A 23,906-nucleotide genomic window follows, 5' to 3' on the forward strand; every position below is an offset into this window, starting at 1 on the left:
CTAGCCCAGATGAGAGATCCATATGGTGCAGGAAGAGGGTGGTGACATTCTGGGAAGTGAAAAGCACAGACATGGTTTCTCAGCTAAATTGCATGCACTGGCTTTCTTTCTCTTCATGACCACAGGCATTTGAAATTTTACACATAAGCCAAAATAAAGCGGGAACAAGCTTATGGATAAATAGATAATTTCTGTCTGTGCACTTGTTGCTTTCTGTTACATAGAAATGTGACACTTAAGTTTGGTAATACCCTTAACTGTAGCCAGTGCTCTTTGAGAGTTGGGTGTTTCTATCTTTAGTCTGTTTCGAGCGTGGTTGTTGATTTTGAGAGTGGGCAGGCGGCATGTCTTCTCTGGCTCTGTGCTGGTATGGATCAGTGTTCCCGCAGCTGCTCAGCAAGTGATTAAGAACTAAGATGTCATTACAGTGCACATGATGTTCCGAAGGTTTCATAAGCAGGATCAATGTTTTCTGAAAGCCTGAAGTGTTTTTGCTTGGATGTCTGTTCTCATTTCATTATATCTTAAACTTTAGAGGCAAAACAAATTTAAAGGTTGCACTTTGTCTGTATCATTGCCCAATTTACTGTTTACAAGCAGATTTTTAAATCATGTTAAAGAGTACTTTTAACAGTACCGTACAGTAGTTATTTAAAATAGGTCCTGTCATTGTCTGTGTAAATCCCAGCAGTTTCTCAGGAAGGGGTTTGGTGCCAGGAATTTCTGAAGAAAAAAAAAAAGTAAACTTCCTTGAATGATTAGAGCAGTATGCTGCAATAAACATTTTTTTAAATACATTTTTTGTCTACCTTCCTGTCCTGTTCATTTCACAATTCTAGATTTTTTTTTTCTTTGTAAAAAATCTGTGAATTATGAAAACCCAGTTACCCTGTTGAGTTTTTGATCTCTAGTAATGGGAGCTAGCTTTTTGACAAATATGTCCCTGCTTTGTTTGTCTTGCAAACATATGTGATGACATGCTTAGACCTTTGATTAACTGACTTGCTAATATTGGCTGTTCTTCACTAATGCATATACAAGCTTTTTTTTAGGCATATTTTTCACAGCACACACATCTTCTCCTTTCACTTCTTTGAAAACACATGGCGTTGTGCTACACCAGGGCATCCCCTTTCTTATTCAACAAGGAAATCCTCATTTAGACCATAATGACAGGTTCTTTCCAACTGGTAGCCTGGAATTGGAGTGCCCCTTTTTAAATCCCTGCATGGGATACTACACATCTGTGTTTTTGTGTGTGTGTGCGCGCATGTGTGTTTGTGCCAGCTAGATTAGCTGTAGACAGCTATGCCACCGTGCCGTGGCCTCGTTATAGCCCTGCCCCAACGCACCCCAGTCACCATTCACAAAGATCTCTTCCAGGCCACTGGGCTGGCTATATTTACCTGAGATGGGGTAGTGGTTGGGGTGGGCTGAGTGGTGGGTTCGCTTTTTATTTTGGTCCAGTAGCATGTGAGAGGCATTCAAATCGCTATTGTTGTGAAGGGCTTTTCTCTGTCGGCTCTGATCTCTCAGGATGGAGACTGTTGAGTAGATGTGACAACATTTTCACACCTCAGTGTCAGTCTGAGCTTGTTCCAGGTTACCCAATATCACACTTTCTCAGTCTGTTATCACTTCGTCATTTAATGCCAGAGCAGCTACAATTAGCATGGCTAATTCTTATGACTGTATCTAATTTACTATAGTCTTATCGGATTGAAGAAAACTTTGTCCTGAAAACTGCTGTTGCTGAAGTCAATGTTTTCATGCCTTCCCCGTGTGGTATTAAGACATGCTGATAGTTTTGGTTTTATTTGTTCAGGTCCTATACAGGGGAGTGAAATTTCATTACTGATGCTCACAGTAGTGAAAATTCAATAGAGAAGGGAATTTTGCTGTTGATTTTTGTTTTTCATTGTTCTGAGCGCCACAAAATTAAATTGTGTTCACTTTCATTGTGATTGCGTTGCAGCAGAAAAAGCAAAGATTTTTTTTTTTTTTTTTTTTTTTGACAAACTTTTTCAACCACCTGTTTACAGTTCCTCATTTTCATAATGGCTTTTTCACTCTTCGCTAAAAACCAAAACCAAATTTGTCTTGGTTGCTAGGAGCACCCTTTCTCCCTTAGTGTAACCTGGCTTGGGGAGGCAGCTGTAGGCTCAACTGTGACCCTTTGATGACCCTGCAATTATATCCATCTGCATGCTCATGCTCACAGCTTAAAATGCTTATTATGGACAGAAAGGCATGTGTCCCATAAGGTATTGCCTATTGTCACTGCCCCTTTCCTGTATATGTTCTGTGCGTGTGTGTGTGCGGTAGCAAATGAAATTTCCAGGTTAAGTGACTCATGAGTTCATCATAGTTTATGAAGCACTTTTCAAAAGAAAATGAGAACATGTTTCAAAACAGGTCCATACTTGGGTCCACTTTGTGTTTGTTGCTCTCTTAACTTTTTTGAATTGGTTACTTTGAATTACATTGAAATAAGTTGTAACTCAATTATCTTACTATTATAAATGAAAGCAGATACTGTGGTAATTTACCAAGTTGTGGCTCAGGCTTTTCCAAGAAGAAATACTTTTAAGCATGAGTGTACAGTGGTGGTGTGTATGTGTGTGATCACACATGCATACTCAAGTGTCTGTTCAAGTGCCTGTGCATTAATAAGTCAGCGTTTTTATGTGACTTATTTGTAGCCTTTCACCATTGAATTCAGGTCTGTTAACCTCCCAACACTGCTTTTACTTTTCCTTTGTGTGGTGCACATCAGAATGCCAGGTTGTTTTTACGTAAGAATGTCTTCATTTGGCAACAGGTGTTTTCTTTTTTTTTTTTTTTTTTTTTTGACTCATTGATAATCCATTAAATGCCCACAACATATAATAGCAGTTTCACAACCTAGGCTGATATTACCTGAGTTAATAGAAGTAATGTGATGTTTCAACCCAGCATTTCCTGTCAAACACGTCTACAAATAGACATGGTTAGTTAATGTCTGTTGTCTAAATAAGTTCTGTCCCACACACAGGGTACTTCCAAGAATGGACTTTTCCATATCGGACAGGTAATCATTGCTCCCACTTGCGGTGGCTCTAGTGCAGCTCAGTCATCCATTGATTTTCCCCCTTCACCTCTCAGTCTGCATTCATTATGGCAAAACAATGGACAAATCTACGGGCTTCTTAAATTGAAACGCAAACCTTTCCTGGTTCCTCCCTGTCACATCCATCCTCCTCACCCTCTCTGGCTGACTTCCATCTGGTGGCTTTTTCCTTATTGGGTTCATGGGCTCTTCTCCTCTGTAGTGATACCTGAGGCCTGTCCTTAAATAAACTTCTCCCTAGACACCTGTGGAAGTGTGTGTCACCTGATAAACCACAACAGAGTAATTGTTATTGTAAATGTTATTTTCAGTAAAATATAGCATTAATTGCCAACACATAGTTGCACTTTACTGCTGTGCAGCTATATGAGATTTTTTTTATCTCCACAGGTGTTCACAAATAAGGTTATTTCTGGATGTGGCTCTCCATGAAATGAAAATCTTTGTCTCTTTGACTCTGTGACAGAGAAATACAAATACTGCTGGATATTTGGTTTTATTAGGTACTTCATCTCAACATTGTGGTTTTCCTTTAACTTTCCTTGCTGGAAATGTTGGTATTTTCCAGACAGAAGCTCAAAAAACTCTTATTTCTGAGATCACGTTGCTCAATATGACCTTCTTATGCTCTCTCCTAGACCAGAGATGATTTCCTGGGTCAAGTCGATGTTCCTCTCAGTCATTTGCCGGTGAGTTATTTGCATGTGTGCGTGCGTGTGTGTGTGTGTCCCCGTCCAAATTGACTGTTGTAACAGTGTTTTGAATACTCAGCTTTTTCTTATCTTGAATTTTATGCTACCTGAATAACTTCTGTGAAGGTCAAGCAAAAAGTGTGTTTGTGTGTGGCTGTGAGAAAGTGGTAGCAATGTTTTGTTGTGATCAAACAGCGCACACCTGCTTACAAGTGGAAAATGGACTGTCTAGATTGTAAACAGAAGTGACTATCCTGAGGGCAGACGAACCTCTGAATCAATGGAAAACACTACACTACACTGAAATTCAGACATGTGCATGTACTCACCTGGAAAGTGAATTTAAGGAGATAACAGACTATGAAAACATCACTGTTTAGGTTTGATATAAATAAAAAGGACCTGAAACTTGAATTTTTCTGAAGCAGCTCCTCTTCTACTCAGATCTGTGCTCTCAGGCTGGCTGTGGCTCTCTGAGGTTCTGTCTAAATTGTGAGTCTTAAAAGCATATAGGTGAAAACTGTTGGGGTTAATTATTAATGTCCTATTTGGCTTTGGCAGGGCCAGGGAATTAGTAGCAGCTACAGCTGAGTCATTTTGAGAGGTGAAGTCAATGGGAAAGATAGAAAACATCTTGTCCTGGTGCAGCTCATGCTGTCTAGTGCTGAAAATCTTTTGTCCATTAAATAAATTGGTTGATGTGTACTCTATTGCCTGCTTCTGTAGATGCTATGATCAGCATGTTGTATTTGTATTTAATGTATTAGTTTTATGTACAGCAATGTGCTGTAGGATTTAGAGTCTATTCATGATTCTCACAATTAGCACGGCCACACACTTATTGTCTGACCTTAATAGTTACTAGGCGTGACTTCAGTCATCACAGTTTTTTTTCTATACCATCATCTCTCTGGTTATTCGACCGCTGTCAAAATGGTCAGGTCAGAATCTGTGTGGGTTTTTTTTTTTATTCTCTCACCCTTCTGCTCATGTCACCTGTCGGCTCCTCACAGACTGGTAAAAATAAAAATGGATGAAAGCAACTGCAGTGATGGGGTCGGTAGCCCCATCATCTACGTCATTTTTATTTTTACGAGGAAGTTTCAGACGAATTGGACATTAATGAAGAGACTTCATTAATCGAGCCAAACTGGAAAGCGCCCGTCATAACCAAGTCATATTTGCGGAAATTATATTTCTAATATGGAAATTACCAGTCTGATTCAGGGGTGCAGATCTATATACAGTGAGCAGCTAGTGTGGACTGGTTTTGAAGACTTTTTCCTATTCGGTGTGTAACAGGAGAAGCTCAGCATTACATAATGATCCTGGGATGGCTCAGACGATTGCAGCTGTGCTTTTATGTTCAATTGGTTGCTGTCAACAAATGTCTCCTTCTAATTTACAGACAGAGGACCCTGCTATGGAGCGTCCCTACACGTTTAAGGACTTCCTCTTGCGGCCCAGAAGGTCAGTTTCTACCAGATGTGAAAATAGAAGCTAGTAATAAAACTCATTAGGTTAAATTGTGCTCCCATGAACAAGCAGAAGGCTCTGACACATTATGTTCAGAGTGACTTAGTCATGGTTTATAAAACTAAGTAGAATGTTGTCATATTTCAAGAAACAGGTAAGTTCACGTGACAGTCAGTTGAACACTGAAGATGAAAGACCATCTTGTGCTAATAGACAGTTTGGAAACTCCCTTACATTTCTAAGCATTACTCTGCTAGGGGCTCTGAGAGTGGAGTTTTAATGTGATGTTTTTAAGTGGACCCTTTCTTACTGGTGTTATCTTCTAGTCACAAATCCAGGGTGAAGGGCTACCTGCGTCTAAAGATGGCCTATCTGCCCAAACAAGGAGGACATGAGGACGAGGCTGGTGAGATGAGGGAGGAGGCTGAGGTAAGGTGTTGGCCACTATTGTCAGTGAGTTAGTTGCTGACTTAGCGTTACCTACGTCATCTTTTTGACCGTCTTGTTCATAATGACCTGAAGCCAAACCAGATTCTAGTTTTATTCCTTCTTTCCTCTCAGTAAACCCAGACAATTCACCGCTTTAATATGAATCTTATTGTTCCACATTGGACCAGGAGAAATGTGAGAGTGGTTTTTGCTAAGTGTGAGAAGAGAAAAGACAGTTCCTCTTTTTATTTTCTCTAAGAATTCCACCAGCATCTTGCTGCCAGAATCTGGTGAAAGTCTTTTTCAGGTCAAGGGCTGGAAAAACCATTTAAAATACACCCTTTTATTGGAAGAAATAGGAGCTAGCTTTCTTTGACTTCATTTGTGTTGTTGCATGTGTCTTTGTGTTCAAGTGTGGATAAAAGATTCTATATATATTTTCCTGGTAGCTACTGTCTGTCCTATCTTCTAGTAATAGAGTTCACATTTGCCCAGCCCTATGGTAATGTTGATGCACAAACACGAGCTCAGTCTTAGATCCTGTGGTTGGAGATATCCCAGCCAGCCAGCAGTTTGTCAGGCAAAAATAAACACCAATTAACATTAACAAAAACATTTCAAACCACAACACAGAAAAAATGAACTGGCCACAAATGAATCAAACATCTTTAATGTATTTTCCATGCTTGAATCCTCTCTTAAACTGGGCCTGTTTTGCCAATACGTGTCAGACAAGTTGAAACATCACTAGGATACCTGCCACATCAGGATCTGTAGACATGAGCTAATGCCCATGCATTAGTCCTGCTTCAAGGGAGTTACTCATAATACCTTATGTCAAAATATATGGCTTTAATCTTTAAGGGATGGGATGAGTCTGCAGACTCCGGCTCCCAACGACCCCAGCAGATGCTGCCCCCATTGCCCCCAGGCTGGGAAGAGAAGGTGGACAACCTGGGACGCACCTACTATGTCAACCACAACAATCGCACTACACAGTGGAAGCGGCCCTCCAACATGTATGTTATGAGTTTTGAGTTTACTGAGAAAGTCTTGTTTTAGCACCACAGACCTGAAAAGTATCAAAAGTATATCTTTTATTGCATAGGTGTGTAAACTCATATATTCTAGGGGGCTATTTTATGTATGAAACTCATTGGGACTGAATCTGTTGAGCTATATTTTGTGCAGGAGAGTTCTTGGTTGGGCACAGTCTTGTGGTCTCAGTTGGTTTCCTGAAAACCTCAAGTGTGACAACTCTGGAGCTGGATCGATTGTATTAGTCTTAATGACAGTAGTTTTTTTTATATGGTGGATAATGTCTGTGTCAGAAATTTAACTTCTCATCTAGTTCTTGGCAGGACAATGAAGATATATTTCCCAAAATGTCAAAAACTGTTCCTTTCTCAGGGATGTGATTTCTGAGACTGAGAATGACAATCAGCAGCGGCAGATCCATCAGGAGGCCCACCGTGTTTTTCGTTCAAGACGTCACATCAGTGAAGACCTAGAGAACGAGCACCTGGAGCCCAGGGACATGGACAATGTGAGAGAGAGGAATATACACATTAAAATATAGTATAAACACATACTGAGCCACAGGTGTGTGAAGAAATACGGTCACTAGGTTGTTATCAGCATTTCATAGTTGTTTCCTTGATGCCCATGTAGTCCTGGGAGCTCATCACAGAAGAGGATCCTAATGACAGCCTGGCCCAGTCTCTGCCTGGGCCCTCGTCCATGTTGGCACCCCAACACCCACCGACACCTGTCACCCAAGAGTTTGCTGAAGATTTGAATCTGAGGTTTTCACTCACTCCTGATACAAATGGCGAAGTGCCGGGGCCCAGCTCTGCTCTGGTAAGAGTAGTACAATGTCATTTTCCGCCATCAGAACTTAATCCACTCCATGTTCAAGTGACAATAGCATAGGCAGCGGACTTGATTTCCCGACAGGTCTTTTTGCATCTGACAATAGAGTGATGGGAAGTGTTCACAATAATGTTTTTTACCCTCTCCTTGCTTACTTTTTTTTAATATATATAAACAGAGCCAGCTGTCAAACAGACTCCGTTCCTCCAGTATGACGGATGGCGTCAGTGATCAGGCCCAGGCTCCTCCTCTTACGGTAATATTTCTGAATGGACACATTTCCCTCTATCCTGTTCTCTTTCCTCTTCAGCATCCTTCTCTTCCTTATGTTAGTGAAAATCCTTGTCCTTCTTTGTTCTCTAAATGCTTTAAACATGTTTGTATTGTCTCATTTTCCTCAACGCTATTCATATTTCCCAGTGCTGTGGCTGCACCACACATTATCGCCTCCTCCCGCTCTTCATTGAAAATTTCCGTGTGTTGTATTACACAGATGTTGCCACAGCTTCACCTTTCCTTCCTGCTCTGTTTACTGTTTTACTGTTCCTTCCCTTCTTCTTGCCTCTGTAGGATTACCACAACTCTTCCTCCCCCTCCACTTGCACCGCTACTCTCTCTTCTTTGCCGTTTGCACACCACTATGTTGGATATAATTTAGAAATGCTCTTTCTAAAGCTGTTTGCCAGCAGAATGCCTATTCCAGTAGAAACTAGGAAAGTCAGATTAAGGACAGCACATCAGTTTAGACGTTCCCTAGAGTGTCCTGACTCATAGCATCAGTTGAGACGCAGCACAACAAATTGTCACAAGATCTGAGTCAGATGTTTGTCACAGCTGAGTCACAGCAGTGAGCCTGGCATTGTCAAGTCACAGAAAAGTACAGGTGCTGATGTCAGCCTTTCCCTTGAATGACAAATCCTTCAGGACAAGTAGACTCATTAAGAAGCCATCAGAAAGAAATATAACCTGTATTTGTTTGCTGCTTGTCTAGGGTTTTATATTGCTCTCTGGATTTTGTGAGCAATATAATATTTAAGGTAGTATTGAGCATATTGAAGCTGAAAGAAGTCTGCTTCAGGAAAGCAGTTTCCTGTCATTGTTAGTGCAAACAGTTCCTTAATGATATTAAATGCGTATACAGTTAAGTGGATGCTGTTTGTACTGACCAAACCTTTATTTAACACAGGCTTATATTGGAGAAACACTTCTATTCCTTATATCCTCCCAGTTAATGCAAACTCAGAACCTAATCCATGTTTACCTGATAAAATAAGTATTATGCACATTTCCACAATGCCAAAGCCAAATCCATTATTACAACAAATTACTTTTATCACAGTCACTTATTTACACTGTTGCCCTTAATTTTTTTTTTTAGGCATTTATACATTGACTCTATTTGAATACCGGTAATTGTATGTAAATGTATGGTAGCTGTAATAGTAATAGTGTGTGGTGCCTTTAAATTTCAAAGTGACTAAATGCAGATCTGAGCATGTATGTCCACATGTTTCGTCTTTTACCTGAAGCCATTTTGTTACATAGTTTTATTTATTTGATAGTTAGTTTATTGTTGTTGCATGGATGAAATGGCAAATCTTAATGTTTTTTTCTTTTGTTTGTTTTTTAATTTGTGCATTTTATTAAAGCCCATGTCTGAGATTCTGGTCTGACTGGTGTTGCTGTAGCATTTCTACTTTTTGAGATTAAAGATACTGCAATGATTGTGGATTTCATTTACAGTTCATGGAAAAGAATGTGTGTTCCCCCTGACAGGGAAATGCAAGCCTAAAAACGTCTGCAGCTGAGGCTGTCTCAATCGTTTTTGTCTTTTTAATAAAATAGATTTAATTTCCAATTTACCACCCAAATATCACTGATGGCATGGTGCTAAAACTTTCCTTAACCTGCCTCTTGTGTAATCGAATCAGCCAATCACAACAGCAGTTTCTTGCCAAATTAATTGTGATCTCTCCTGCTGTGCATGTTCTTCACTGGGTATTCTTTGCCCCCATAATAACAAGAATCACCTCACTTTTGTTCACTCCTTTGGAAATAAATTGCCCTTTTTGTCCATTATACCTTCACTACTGCCCAAACACACTTCCTTGCCTCATTACTTCCACCCTGGCAATGGAAACGTAATGTAATGTGAACTAAAGATCATCTTCCCCTGTTGTCTACCAACAGCAGAGTTCCCAGACCAGAAGAACAAGAGCTCAAACAGTCTCAGGTGGTGAGGAACATATGGTAATATCTCCATTTGTATACAATATAAACCCTAATTCAGTCGTACACCCCTTTGTTCCCAGATACCACTTAGGATGGTCTATATGTGTCTCCTGGCTAGTTTTTTGAATCGCTGTCATACAAACCTACACATGAGTTTTCTGTAATTTCTTTTTTTTTTTTAGTTATTTTTTGTTTAGCTTTTTAGATCTCTTCCCGAGAATTTAACATACATATGAATATGCTGTAACACATTACTATAACACATGATGAATAAAATAATTTAGCAGTCATTCTTTCTGCACAGGTTTGTCTACAGACTGTTTGTGGATTAGTTGATCTTTATGATTCAGTTTTTAATGTCGTCTTTTGTTGGTGAAGGTAGGATGTACTGGAGTGCTCATAGGTGTACTGTGTTGAATGTATTACTCATCGACCTATTAGTCAATGCAGTATTTGGTAATCTCAGTCATTGGCCGTTGATAATAAGCCATAAATCAGTATCAGAAAGTGTTCAGTGTTTAGTAGTGCCATCTTGGCAATCTTAAACATTACCAGTTTATGACTGGTTGATCATTTCATTACTCTTTGTGTTATTGTGGTTATTGGTTCATTAAGAAAATGATCCAATGATCCACTGCAGTGTTTATTTTAGTGCTCCTTAATGTTTCGTTTTGTTTTTATCTTTCCATTAAAGTTAAAAAATGTATTTTGTCATATCATGTGCCTAAATTGTTTCTTTCACTGCACAGCTGAAATGGAAACTATTTTAATGTCTTTGTTTTGTTGATAGATTTTGAAAAAAATGTGTGGTATGCTGGAGTAACGCTGGTTTTAAACTTGACTTTATTGAAAACATCAGTTTCTATCCACCTGTACAAACAGTAATAATATGACCTGATTCTTCTTCCATGCAGAAGCGTTTTAAAATATAAGATTCCCTCCACAGGCCCCTAAACATGTCAGCCTGTACTGATTAGTTTTCTTTGCTTTGCCAGTCTCCCTCTGCGACCGCTTACACCTTGACCACCCCTGGCCTGCCCCCTGGATGGGAGGAGAGGAAGGATGCCAAGGGAAGAACTTATTATGTCAACCATAACAACCGCACCACAACCTGGACTAGGCCAATAGTGCAGGTACAGCAGGTCTGAAGGCTGGCTGCTGGGCTGGCTGGATTCTTTCTGTGCATGGGGACTGGACCTTGCCCTGGCCCCTGTCATGGCCTTCACTTTTGTGCTGGACCACCTCCTCCAATCTCATTCTTCTTCTCCTCTTTCTGTGTCTGGTTTCCTTTTCTGTCCAATTTTATTGTGTGTCTTCCTTTTCCTCTAGCATTTCTTTTGCTCTGGTCACATCATCTTGGCAAGAAACCACTACTTTTCCCTCCCCTTTTCCCATTTCTACCCCTTTTTTCCCCACTTGGCTTCCCATGCCTCTCAGTCTGCAAATGAGGCAACTACACTTAGCCTGAGCTTGGGGAGAGTTTGCTACATGGGACTGGGTGTATGTTTAATACTCATGTCTCTCCTGTTTGAAATCTACCACTTTAATTTCTGCTTTTATCATAGCACTGTCGGTTGTGTCATACCTGTTTGTCTTTCATCCCATGCCCTTTTCATTCTCTGATTCTTAATCTGTTTTTGGTATTACTCTGAAAAAAGAGGGCAAATGATTTTAGATAGCAGTATTCTTGCAATGCTTTGTATCTTAGCTGATTGTAAATGTAAATTTGCACATTGTGCTTACTACAAGGTTTAGGGTTAAAAATAATTTTGCAACAATAACTTACAAGTTATCCTTTCAGTCAGAAGCATTATTTTTAATCATTAAGAAGTGTATTTCAAATTACACATTTTACGTTTTAGGAATTTCTTTCTAAGCTTGCTTCCAGTCCTTTTCGGTGCAAAAAAAAAAACTTCTTTCCATCAGTGAGATCATGGATAACATTTAAAATGGAGACGAGTTTTGGTTTCTCAAACAACATCACTTGCCTTATTCAGAACCCCCTTTAACCTCAAAAGCACTGTTCTCACTGACAGCTGACTGAAGACGGAGCTGGTACGTCAGCAGCAGCTGCAGCATCAGGAGGAGCCTCAGCCCTGGCGCCTGCATCCACCCCTTCCTCCTCTTCCAATGCCTCCAACAACCACCTCCATGAGCCCCAAGTCCGACGACCTCGTAGCCTCAGCTCCCCTACTGTCACCCTTTCCACCCCCTTGGAGGTGAGAATTAACCAGCTGCACTGCCCTGTCCCACCATACCCAGATCCTTTTCCTCTTTGCACTACCTTAGAAGAACTCTTTTGATTCTTCTTTTTTTTCCAGTCTTTAACCTTCCACACCTGTTTTTTTCATTGTACCAATGTTTCCATCCTAGAGACGACGATCAAATCATGATCCATACCCACCTATGTCACCAAAGCTTCAATATCTTTCTTTGAAAGTACACTTCTCATCTGTTATCTCTCCTCCTTTTAGGTTATCTGTCTTGATGCGGCATTTCTCTCTTCCCATCCTTGACAACCCAATGGAAATTTTAATCTTATCATTTAACCACTTTTTCTATTCGTCTGTTATTTTCATATCTGCATTAACAGCGATTTTCTTTCTTCAAACTGCTTTTTCTTTCAATTTCAATGGATAAGATGATGACCAAGCACTAAACCTGCTCTCTGTTAAACACTCAGTCACATGAAATGGTCCAACCTCTCTCTAAGCTTTGTTAATCATGATGATGAGTATGATGTTAACAGTATGCACTCTTGGCACAGTCAGCATTACAGCACAGAATGTTTTCAACCACGTTAACAGGATGAAGCTGTGAATCTAAGATGAAAGCTCTGGTTACCACTTGCTGAATCAGTTATTTAAATTGATCACAGTGCACAAATGATTGTTGTTTTCTAACAGCTAACATTCAACTCAGGGACAAACACCCTTAAACCTAATTTTTAGCAACATAAATGCAGCCACACCCCTGTTAGGTCTTGTGTTTTGTATTTTAAGATCAATTTTGTAAATACCATAAAGGAACATTTGAGGATTTTAAAGAGCCTATACCTATGTAATACCCACTAATATAAGACCAGAGAATTATGTTTTCTCTGGTCACTTTCTTCTGCACGGTGGATTTACTTATTTAATCTGATCTTAATATCTCACAACTTGCAAAGGTTAGAATCCTGACAATATGCCAACCTAAACCAGTAACCATCCCTTTTGTTGTGTCTTGCAGCTGAAAGAATAGGTACTGGTTAACATTTAAGGTTACCTCAGACACCTTGTGTGTCGTACGGCCTGTAACCAGACTGCTGTATACTAAAAATCTTCATTCCCCAGAAACAAAAAAGTGAAGCAGTCCTTGAAGCAAGAAGCCATGTCACATGTCACATTTTACATTTTACACAAGTTGATGAATTCTCAACTGTTTCTTGTTCCTGAGGCCCAGCTCTTTTGATTGGGGGTTTGATAATTGCACAGGGCAGGTAGTTTGTGTTGACCGCATGACACTACAGATTATTCAATTAACCTTCTATTTTTATTTTAACTTGACCCACAAGCTTTATAAGACAGTGACATGAAGCAGTTGACTACCTGAGACGATCGCAAGCTGTAAAATTATTCAGTTTGGAGTTAGATTGTCTTGCATGATTTTATGCAATTATCATCACAGTGAGTTATCAGAGAGCGTTGCGTGCACACCCATACCTTCAGTGTAAGTCAGTCGAAAGTCTGACCTTTTAGAAAACTTACGAAGTGACTTATTTATCTTCTTGCGTATTTATCATTATGCAAAATGTAAAAAAAATAATCTTACCTTAACCTTTAAATTATGCAGTTGGCTAATTAAAATCAACTCATTGAATCTAAAAATGTGTCTGTTTTGACCTCCCATTGCATTTAATGGATTCACTATCAAGGGAACAGACCTGAAGGAGGGTTAATTAGGTGTGTGTGGGGGCAGGAGGCTGAGTATTAACAATGTGTTATGGAAGAAAAAAAAAAAAAAAAAGAGTGAAACTCTCACAGCAGAATGCTGTAATTACAACTTCCAGAGGTGGGAGGTCTGTGGATTAATTAATGCAGTCTCTTCTCTTGTTAAAAATCTGCTCAGTCAGTGATAATTACTTCTAAAAGAACACTGTGATGTAGGTACACTCATTATGGTAGAAAACTTTAGTCTCTTTATTGTTGTTTTAGAAGTTTTTAAGATGCCAGTAATGGTAGGTATCCTGTAGATACATGTTTTCTTCTGGAGCAAGGTATCTTTTATTAGAAGAACTTAGGTTTTACAATGAACGATTTTCTCTTCGTTTTTTTTTTACTTTTATATTATCTAAATGTCAGAAGTAGTATCCAGGGAGTCAGTAAAACCTGAAATTTGCAGGACTTAAAAACTTATACAAGCTGTGTTTCCAGGGAGCAAACAACATCCAGGTGCGGAGGGCTGTGAAGGACACATTCTCCAACCCGCAGTCTCCCCAACCATCCCCTTACAGCTCCCCCAAGTCACAGCACAAAGTGCAGCAGAGCTTCTTGCCCCCAGGCTGGGAGATGAGGATAGCCCCCAATGGACGGCCTTTCTTCATTGACCACAACAGCAGAACAACCACCTGGGTGAGCTAAGAGGCTGTGTGGTTGAAGTTCTTATTTATCTAAATGAAGGATAGCACTTTATTGTGCAGATATAATTTTAATATCATTTCTTAGCACTTTCCAGAAAAGGGCAATAATATTTCATAACAGTTATAAGAAGAACAGAGACATTGAATTAGGGTACTGCCTGCATAATCTCAGGCCAGCATAGGGTGTTAATACTCCAGTGCAATGTATTTCAAGCATTTTTTTGGGAGTTTGAGGCTTTTAAAATCTAGGGCAGTGGTTAGAGTTGTTCTCACTGGAGCTCATAGTGACATCTGGTGGTGTAAAAGTCAGTGTCACATTTACTTTAACCCTTTTTGATTCAACTAATTCGGTTTAAGTGAAAGCTGGAAGGTTGTGTTATATTTCAGAGTTTGTTTTTGTCCTTTAACAATAGTAGTTATGGAGTGTATAGTATATATATTTTTTTATAGTTCAATCAAAATATGTTTTATTTCATCTCTTTTGACAACTAGGAGGATCCCAGATTGAAATATCCAGTCCATATGAGGAATAAGAACTCAATGGAGCCTGGTGACCTTGGTCCTCTTCCTGTAAGTTCAGTCACAATTAGGAATTTAACCATTAGCAAACAAAAAAACTGCTTTTTGCACCATTGCTGACTTTTCATGTTGGAGGTCTGGTTTTTGTTCACAGGCCAACTAAGCCCAACTCAGTGGACAATTTATGTTTAATTCTAAGTATATGAATAAAGAGAGTTTTGCAATAATGATCAGACAGCATCATGTGATCAGACTGTCAAGACATTTCCTTTTTGGCACTGTTAGAAAAATGAAAGAGTAATGAGAATGTAAATGGTAAGGGGGGTAGGCAGAGTCTGAGAGCAGTTAAGCCCTGCTAGTTAGGGGTCACCTACCGTTATCTGTGTGATACTGGGCAACTACTAACTTGTCGGCTAAACTTTATCATAGCTAGATGTTGAAGAATCAAAGCTTCGTGGATTTGTACATCTCACAGGGTTGTGTGTGGCATGTGTGTGTGTTCTCTCTCTCTCTCTCTCTCTCTCTTTCTCCTTTCTCTCCCTTCTGGTGGATCTAATGTTTGCTACTACTTCTACACCTGACCATGTCTGTTTGGCAGAACCTACCAGAGGAGGTTGGTTGGTGCCTTCCTCCATCTGCCTGCGTTACCTACCTGTCTGGTCCGGTCCAGTCTGGTCAAATGCCTGCGGACAGCCTGTGCTATTTATTTTTTCCTCTCTCTTCTTCTGTCTTCTCTTTCTCTCTCATGACCAGCATGGATGGATTGTACCTCTCCCCTCTCTCTTCATCAGTATTTTACCCACTTCCTCTCTCTGTGCGCCCTACCTGCACCACTGTCATTCCTTTCTGTTAATGATTTAACATTTGGAGCTCCCTGCCATTCTCCTGGGATCCCGCAGACTGCTCCATGTCTGTGTACTTTTATCGGTGTCTGAGGCACAGATAGACGAGTTGGGAAAGTGGAACGAGGCGAGGTGCTCTGGGTATTTGTTAGAGAGAGAAGAGGAATGAACACTGAAGGACAGAAAGAGGAAAATGGGGTGAATTAGGAGCAGCGGGAGGGTTGGAGGTTTCAAGAGAAACAAAAGCTGCTGTACTGTATGTTAGAGGAAGGAACTGGCTGTATGCTGCAGATGCCATCAGTCTGGTCTCCACTCACGCAGTTGCAGCATACTTTGAAATGCACATACTATACATAGTCAGACTCGGTCCCTTTCCCTAACCCTTTATTCTCTACTGTAATTTTTCTAATTGCCTGATTGCTGGTGCTGTAAAAGTGTCTGTGGCCTGTGACACTGTAATGAGTGGTCACAGTGGTGGTGTATTGGTTTGAACTAGTGGTGGTGATTAACTTTTATGTTGTGGTTGTATCCCTGCCTTGCTAAAGTTGCAGACCTGACTCAAATAGGAGAGAAAATCCTTTCAGTTCCTTTGTGGTGTTTGATTGAGCTTACCCTGCCTGCACTGCTGGGCTGTCATTGTTTGGGGCATTTAATGGTCAGTCAAGTTCAATCGAACAGAAATTTAAAAAAAGGAATACAAGCTGATGGATTTAAATTACTATTTGAGCGTGGCCTGTTTAATTGTGGTGTCTAAAATTGACTCTTTGCTTTTCCTAATGTTCTCTTGTGATCCCTTTTCAGCCTGGATGGGAAGAAAGGGTTCACTCAGATGGACGCACTTTCTACATTGACCACAGTAAGATGACTCACAGATGACTTTTGATGTGTGGATTTGGTGGTGTGTATGTCCCTTATCTGCTTTGTTCTTTTATCACTAAAGTGTAAAGTATGCAGCCACTGATTTTTCAGTGTCAGGGACAGCAAAGCACCACATCCATTACAGCATTAACTGAGTACAAACGCTCACAGTGTTCTGGCTTAATGTAGTGCAACAGTTTCACTTAGCTGTTAAAGTGGAAAAACAATCAGAGAATCTTGATTTGAATGAATGTACCAAAACCTCCTCATAAATTGATTGATCTTTCTGTGTCTGAATGGAGTTACTCTTAATTATATAATAATCAACCAATGCCAAGAAAGCCAATAAAATAAAACCAGTAAATACATCCAATGTTTGCTAAATGACCAAAAAAAGTCCTGATGAGTCCAGTCACATGTTATTTGTTTGTTTCATCTAGATACAAAGAACACACAGTGGGAGGACCCTCGTCTGCAGAGCCCAGCTATCACAGGACCCGTGAGTAGTTCACTCCTACTGCTCCACTTGTTCAGAGAGTGACTGCCAAATCAGCGTTGCTGCACAGAAACGCCTTCTTCTTTTAACACTCTACTTCTATCTGTTGCACACTATCGTCAGCCTCAGCACATTCTTGCACAGATAAATCACTTTGTCACTGCAGATGTCACTTAACATGCCAACACCTTCTTGTCATTCTGTGTGCCACTTCAGATAATGTTCTCCCCTCATTTAATAAGAAATGGAAACATTTATATCATTAGCAAAATGTTTGCTGGACAGTAAATAGCTTGCCCTGCCTGCGCTGCTGAGCTGTCACTCTACTTAACAGTCATTTCTTGACTCTTGTGTGCTCTTTTGTTGTCTGTGCAGGCTGTTCCATACTCCAGAGAATTCAAACAGAAGTATGACTACTTTAGGAAGAAATTAAAGAAACCGGTAAGAATTGATTTTAAAATGCAGATCTGCCTTGGGTTTCACACAGGGGAGCTTTTGCATAAAATGGTTTTGACAGTGAATTCTACAGCCTGTGTTCAATAAATCACGAATGATCACAAATGTTGAGAAGATGCCTCTAGATGATTCTATATCAGGCTGATCAGGCAACAATATTGTAGTCAAACTCTTCAGACAGCAGTTTTTAGGAGCAGTAGTTGTCTTTAGTAGTATCACTTGTCTTTATATCAAGGTCACACATTTCCACTTATCTAAACACACCATTTTTTTTTTTTTAATTTTTTTTATTTGCTTTAATGTATTTTCTTTCCAAGGCTGATATCCCCAATCGGTTTGAGATGAAGCTGCATAGGAACAACATCTTTGAAGAGTCGTACCGTCGAATCATGTCCCTGAAGAGGCCCGATGTTCTGAAGGCACGGCTGTGGATCGAGTTTGAGTCAGAGAAAGGACTGGACTACGGTGGTGTGGCCAGAGAGTGGTTCTTCCTCTTATCTAAGGAGATGTTTAATCCCTACTATGGCCTGTTTGAATACTCTGCCACGTAAGTGTCTGCTTTGTGTGTGTTTACTTTAGATTTACAGAGCTGCCACTGACTGAGAAGACAGGTTTAAACCCTCGATACTGTGAAGGAACCATGCTTGCTATCATGTCTCTACTCATGTGTTACTGAGTATCCTGAAAATGACTTTTTCACTTTGTCCGTCCAGGGACAACTACACTCTCCAAATCAATCCCAACTCTGGCCTGTGCAATGAGGATCATCTCTCCTATTTCAAGTTCATTGGACGTGTGGCAGGAATGGCCGTGTTTCATGGAAAACTACTGGATGGTAAGCTGCTTCTTGTTGGATTCGATCTATGATAAATGTATTGAATAATAGATGTCAGTGTATATGCCACGTATGAGAAAACATTACCAATGATGTTTTTAAGCTTTTTTGCACACATATAATGTTACAGCACAATGTTGTATGTCTGTCAGGGTTTTTCATCCGACCCTTTTACAAAATGATGCTGGGAAAACAAATCTCTCTTAAAGACATGGAGTCTGTGGTAAGATCTCCTTGCTCCTTAAATGATGAACTTCTTGATAATTTGATAATTACGCTGTTGTAGGACATGTTTAGTGCTGTGGAATATACTGAAGTATGTATTCAGTGAACATGCTTTTAAGTTTTTGATTCCATTTTTTCCATTATTTTAAAAATCAGCATTAATTTTTTTTTTTTTTATTAACAGTTGATTAGGTTGGTTGGCTGATTGTAGTGATTAAAGTGAAGAGTGAGGACTCCACAATCTCACAGCTAAAATCCAATTTTATCTGCCCTGCAGGACAGTGAGTACTACAACTCTCTGAAGTGGATTTTGGAAAATGATCCCACTGAGCTGGACCTGAGGTTTTGTATTGATGAGGACAACTTTGGACAGGTGTGGAAGCATGACTTTCTTAAAATCTCAATATTTATTTTTATTGCATTGTAATAAAAGTGAGTAGCTGGATGGCAGGGGTTTCCTGATCTTTATTTCCTTTGTGCGTTTTTCTTTCTCAGACGTACCAGGTCGACCTGAAGCCAAGCGGCTCAGACATGGTTGTCACCAATGAGAACAAAAAGGAATATATAGAGTACGAAATATAAATTATACATATTTTCCCTTTTACTTCATCAATCTTGTTTTTTTTATGAATATATGTGGACCAACAATGGTTACAATATAAATACATAAAAATGAAACATTAAGCTAAAACTTAAAATCTTCTCTATAACAGCCTGGTCATCCAGTGGAGGTTTGTCAATCGGGTCCAGAAGCAGATGAACGCCTTCTTGGAGGTACTTATGTGCAATGATGCTGTCAACACATGGGGGCAGTATGACACAGACTTTGTGTTTGTGTGAGGCCCTTAGAATAAACCTTAAATTCAGCCTCTGTAACGAATATGTATTTAAACTTGTGTAAACGTACGTAAAAAACTTCTTGAAACAAATTGCTCTGCATGAATTCTGCTTTAGTTGTCATCAATTCTTTTTTGTTTCATCTCCAGGGCTTCACTGAGCTCATTCTCATAGATCTGATTAAGATCTTTGATGAAAACGAACTGGAGGTATGGTTACCTTGCAAGCAGAACGTGAATGACAAGTCATAAATATGTATTTAATTTATGAAAAGGTGTGTGTGATGACTCCAGTAATGCTGTCTTTCTTTTCCTTCTCTGTCTTTCTGCAGCTCCTCATGTGTGGTTTGGGTGATGTCGATGTCAACGACTGGAGACAACACACTGTTTACAAGAACGGCTACTGCCCCAACCATCCTGTCATACAGTGGTTCTGGAAGGTAGATTAGTTATAAACCCACACAGACTCAAATAGACAAAGGGTATCACATGCACAGCCGTTTACAGTTATGCACACTGTAAATTGCCAGCCACATGCTTCTACGTGTAAGTCATGGACGCTGGATCTTTTATAATAAAAGCTGGCTCCAGCTTTGGTCCGGCCTGCGACAGGTTGGCTGGCTTCACTTTTGAAGATCAAAGTCTGCTTGGAAGAACGGGATTGTTTGCTGTGATGAAAGAGCCTAGAAGAGTACTGGCCGCATTATCATCTGTCTTGACTTAAGCTTTAACACACACACACACACACACACACACACACACACACACACACACACACACACGTGTACTCGGACAGCAAACAACAAGCACAGTTTTTTGCACATGTATATACACTTATACACTCAAACATGCCATGTCATCTGATTAACTAAACTGGCTCAAACAGTTTCTGTTTGAATTTGTGCCACTGTGTGTTTTTCTTTTTTAACTTTGATATCTTACACACACAGACTAGATTGCAAAACTGTAGGCTAAAGATTTGAGTCATTTTATTTTCTCTGTGATATAGTTGTAATGATATTTTTGATCATTTTTAAATGATCTTTTACAAAGCGTTGATTGATATTTGATAAATGTCTGTAAACTATTTCATAAAGCAATTTCTACGTGAAAACTGTTTACTCTGCTCTCCTGTCAGGTTGTGCTGTTGATGGATGCTGAAAAGAGGATCCGACTCCTTCAGTTTGTTACAGGAACATCACGAGTGCCAATGAACGGATTTGCTGAACTTTATGGTGCGTGACCTTACCAGATAACTTCATGCTTCTTTTATTTCCTACTTGTACAGCAGTACTGGTTCTTTAAAATCGTTTGTAAAGTCGTATGTGTTCTGTTACAGCTGCAGGGCCTGAACTTTGACTTTTCACAGTGACACTAAAATTGTTTTCCTAGAAAAGATGAAGCAACAGTGTTTCTATTCCAAGAACTGAATTAGTATAGATAGATAGATAGATAGATGGATTGAAGTACTTTATTCATCCCAAAAAATTCTGTTGCAGCAGCAAATTACAGGCACTCAACATAAACATAAATCTCACAAGGAAAAGAAAACAATATTAGAAATTATTTTAAAAAAAGACAGAAATATAGAAATTATATACAAAAAACAATATACTATAAGTATGAAAAAATTTCAAAGAGAGAACCTGTGTGCAAATATTGCCAGTTCAGACAGTCAGTCCAGGGTGGTATCTGACACACAGAGAAGATGTGTTGTGCAGAGTTATGGCATGAGGCACAAAGGAGCTGTCCTTCCTGCTTGTTACAGCAACTATTTAATCTGTTTAACTGAGCCAGAGGTGAAATTTGTGATCTAATAAAAACACTTCTACATCAACAGTGTCAATATAATTATAATTTCTTCTTTTGTGCCAGGTTCTAATGGTCCTCAGCTGTTCACTATTGAGCAGTGGGGAACACCTGATAAGTTGCCAAGAGCTCACACATGGTATGTCACTGCTACTACTACACACGCACACACACGCACGCGCACGCACAGTCACAGTAAAAGCAACTCAAAGCCAGTCAGCAGCCTCATGGATGCCACAGCAGAGCTTTGGGCTACTGTAAATGCTAACATCTACATGCTGTCATGATGACATTGACAGTGCTAATATTTTAATGTTAAGCCTGTGTAGCCTATTAACATTGTATAATATTTGGTAATAGGCAATAAATGCAAAGTACAGCTGAATTCATAAGGAAGGAAGACATGAATGTCATACCAGATTTTGTTAATATTCATTTTGTAAATATTATAAGGAGACAAACATGTAGAGCTGCAGGGATCTTAGAGAACAGTTCGTAATCAGCGGAGTGATTTGGATAATCATCTGGGAACAAAATGTCATTGTCATGGCAATTCTTTCAGCAGTTAACATGGTACTTTAAATTTTTATTTTGCTATTGTTTTACTTGTTATCTTTTTAAAATGCTGATTAAATGTTTTCCCTCAGTTTCAATCGCTTAGACCTGCCCACCTACGAATCGTTCGAGGACCTGAGAGAGAAACTCCTCATGGCTGTGGAGAACGCACAGGGCTTCGAGGGGGTCGACTAAAACAGCAGCCTCTGACTGCATCCAACTAACAGAAAAAATAATAATATTAACAAAATAAAAAGCCACAGGGATGTCAAATACCAGCTGCTGTAGCAGTTCTGTGCAAGCATGTTGTACTGTAATGCCTGACTGAGCCACCATCACAGCACGGTGGTTTGAGACTGTACAGCAACCTGTTGAGCCAATATGCCTATGTCTTTATATCTTTTCAGTTTGGGTTGGTCACTCCTTAAAGGTGCTGGGGACAGAAAGGAAATGATCAATGCTGAAATCTATTACCCACAGGCATGAGCGATGAATGACGAGAGCTGGCCCTGCTAGGCCATTTCGTTCCCCTCTACCCTCGTCCTGTGAAAATCTGCAGTGCTGGAAAACACTAATGCATTTCAATAACTCCTTTACTCACACTATAGCACGGTATTCAAGCACCCTTCAGTGGAAGGGTCTTAGCATGGCCTTAATCTGGCTCTTACATGCACTATTTCTCTAAGAAACTGCAATGGCACTATGATCACAACTCTCTGAAATCCTTAGACCAACACCAGATTACCTTAGGAATGCTAGCCAATCACATTTCAGGAAACCGGCCACACCCCTTCGTAGAGCCTTTTCTATGTTTTGTGATCAGAAATTGCCTCTGCAGCCTTTTGTAGAATAATGTTTTTGTTTTCTTTTTTAACCACTGCTAAGGATTTGAGAATGGGGGATGAAATAATCCCCAAAGAATTTTTTTTTTTTAAATAATTTTTTTGACATCACAGAAACTTTTTTTTAAGTCATTGGTATAATTCTTGCAGAAAAATACTCTCAACATATTTGTACTGATGAACAATGATGTTTACTATTTTGACAATTCTATATGACAGTGTGTAACGAAGTGTAAATCTGGTTAGTCTGGGAAATTATTAATCCATATCATTTGTTATGGTGATAGCAAATGTGTTGAATAAAATGTTTTTTATTGTAGTGCTATGAAAGCAGCATGAAACTGTATCTTGTGTTTGCTTTGACTACATAGTAATTTGAAAGTATAATCGGTCTCAAGGTCGGGAAGGGAAAACTAAAACTGGGGTTAGTTTCCCCGAGACGTCATGGTTATATTGATATCCTCATGCCTGTTGCTGTTCATAATGCTGTAAATTGTTCTCAAAAATCACTTTAAGTTCTTTCATATATAAATATATGTATTACATTTAACAGAAGTATTACTGATCCACACTAAAATGAAGCTGTATGTGTGTGCGTCTGAGAGAAAAGCTGTGATTGGCACTGAATATAAAGCAGCACGTTTCTTACAAAGAAAGAACTTTTTTGTTTCTCCTTCCTTTTTCTAACACCATTTAACCTAAAGGGCACTTTATAGATCACTCTGAGGTCATGTCGCCTATTGTATGTCTTTTGTCATTAACTTGAATGTGATTTTTTTTTTTTTTTTTTTTTTTCTCAGAGCACTCTCCTGGTGCAATATAAATAGTCTGTAAATCTGGGCTGCTGCTAAGGTAGAAAATGTTGACAGAAGTGATGCAGAGATTCACGTCTTTTAATGTTCCCTATTTGATCTCCTTTATCCTTTTTCTCTACCTTTTCCTTCCCCTGTGTTTTCCTCCCTCTTGTCATCCCTTTTTTACATTTTTTGGAAGTTTTTTTTTTTTTTTTTTTAATGAATGGCATGAAATATCATTTTTGTTAAAGATTCCACCACTCTCTGCAACTCTTTGTGCTTTAACTTCAGTCAAATAAAATTGAAACTTCTCAGACTGCTGTTCGAGGTAATTGAGACTTTTTTCTTTATTCATACTAGATGCAGACACAGAATTATTCCATTTTAGAGTATTGAGCATTTTAAGCA

The 23,906-nt window shown here is 39.4% G+C and overlaps 1 protein-coding gene across 5 annotated transcripts in view; it reads left to right on the top strand.

Moving 5' to 3' along the window:
* Positions 1–23,736, top strand: part of nedd4l (NEDD4 like E3 ubiquitin protein ligase) — a 36,432-nt gene extending 12,696 nt beyond the window's left edge. The window contains exons 6-32 of one of the 5 annotated variants that reach the window (XM_026297162.1): positions 3,035–3,070; positions 3,748–3,798; positions 5,210–5,271; positions 5,604–5,706; positions 6,571–6,725; positions 7,117–7,252; positions 7,378–7,566; positions 7,757–7,834; positions 9,769–9,828; positions 10,806–10,943; positions 11,847–12,029; positions 14,226–14,423; positions 14,924–15,001; positions 16,594–16,648; positions 17,091–17,149; positions 17,522–17,587; positions 17,920–18,149; positions 18,316–18,437; positions 18,590–18,660; positions 18,940–19,035; positions 19,158–19,231; positions 19,376–19,436; positions 19,649–19,708; positions 19,831–19,938; positions 20,637–20,733; positions 21,374–21,446; positions 21,955–22,057. In XM_026297162.1, coding sequence (XP_026152947.1) covers positions 3,035–3,070; positions 3,748–3,798; positions 5,210–5,271; positions 5,604–5,706; positions 6,571–6,725; positions 7,117–7,252; positions 7,378–7,566; positions 7,757–7,834; positions 9,769–9,828; positions 10,806–10,943; positions 11,847–12,029; positions 14,226–14,423; positions 14,924–15,001; positions 16,594–16,648; positions 17,091–17,149; positions 17,522–17,587; positions 17,920–18,149; positions 18,316–18,437; positions 18,590–18,660; positions 18,940–19,035; positions 19,158–19,231; positions 19,376–19,436; positions 19,649–19,708; positions 19,831–19,938; positions 20,637–20,733; positions 21,374–21,446; positions 21,955–22,057 — 2,742 coding nt within the window. Of the gene's footprint in view, positions 1–3,034; positions 3,071–3,747; positions 3,799–5,209; positions 5,272–5,603; positions 5,707–6,570; positions 6,726–7,116; positions 7,253–7,377; positions 7,567–7,756; positions 7,835–9,768; positions 9,829–10,805; positions 10,944–11,846; positions 12,030–14,225; positions 14,424–14,923; positions 15,002–16,593; positions 16,649–17,090; positions 17,150–17,521; positions 17,588–17,919; positions 18,150–18,315; positions 18,438–18,589; positions 18,661–18,939; positions 19,036–19,157; positions 19,232–19,375; positions 19,437–19,648; positions 19,709–19,830; positions 19,939–20,636; positions 20,734–21,373; positions 21,447–21,954 lie in introns of all 5 variants that reach the window. The other 4 variants (XM_026297163.1, XM_026297158.1, XM_026297159.1 and 1 more) reach the window with 4 other exon arrangements.
* Positions 23,737–23,906: the final 170 nt, after the last annotated feature.

The sequence above is a fragment of the Mastacembelus armatus genome, chromosome 12 (assembly GCF_900324485.2).
Source record: "Mastacembelus armatus chromosome 12, fMasArm1.2, whole genome shotgun sequence".
Taxonomy (NCBI): domain Eukaryota; kingdom Metazoa; phylum Chordata; class Actinopteri; order Synbranchiformes; family Mastacembelidae; genus Mastacembelus; species Mastacembelus armatus.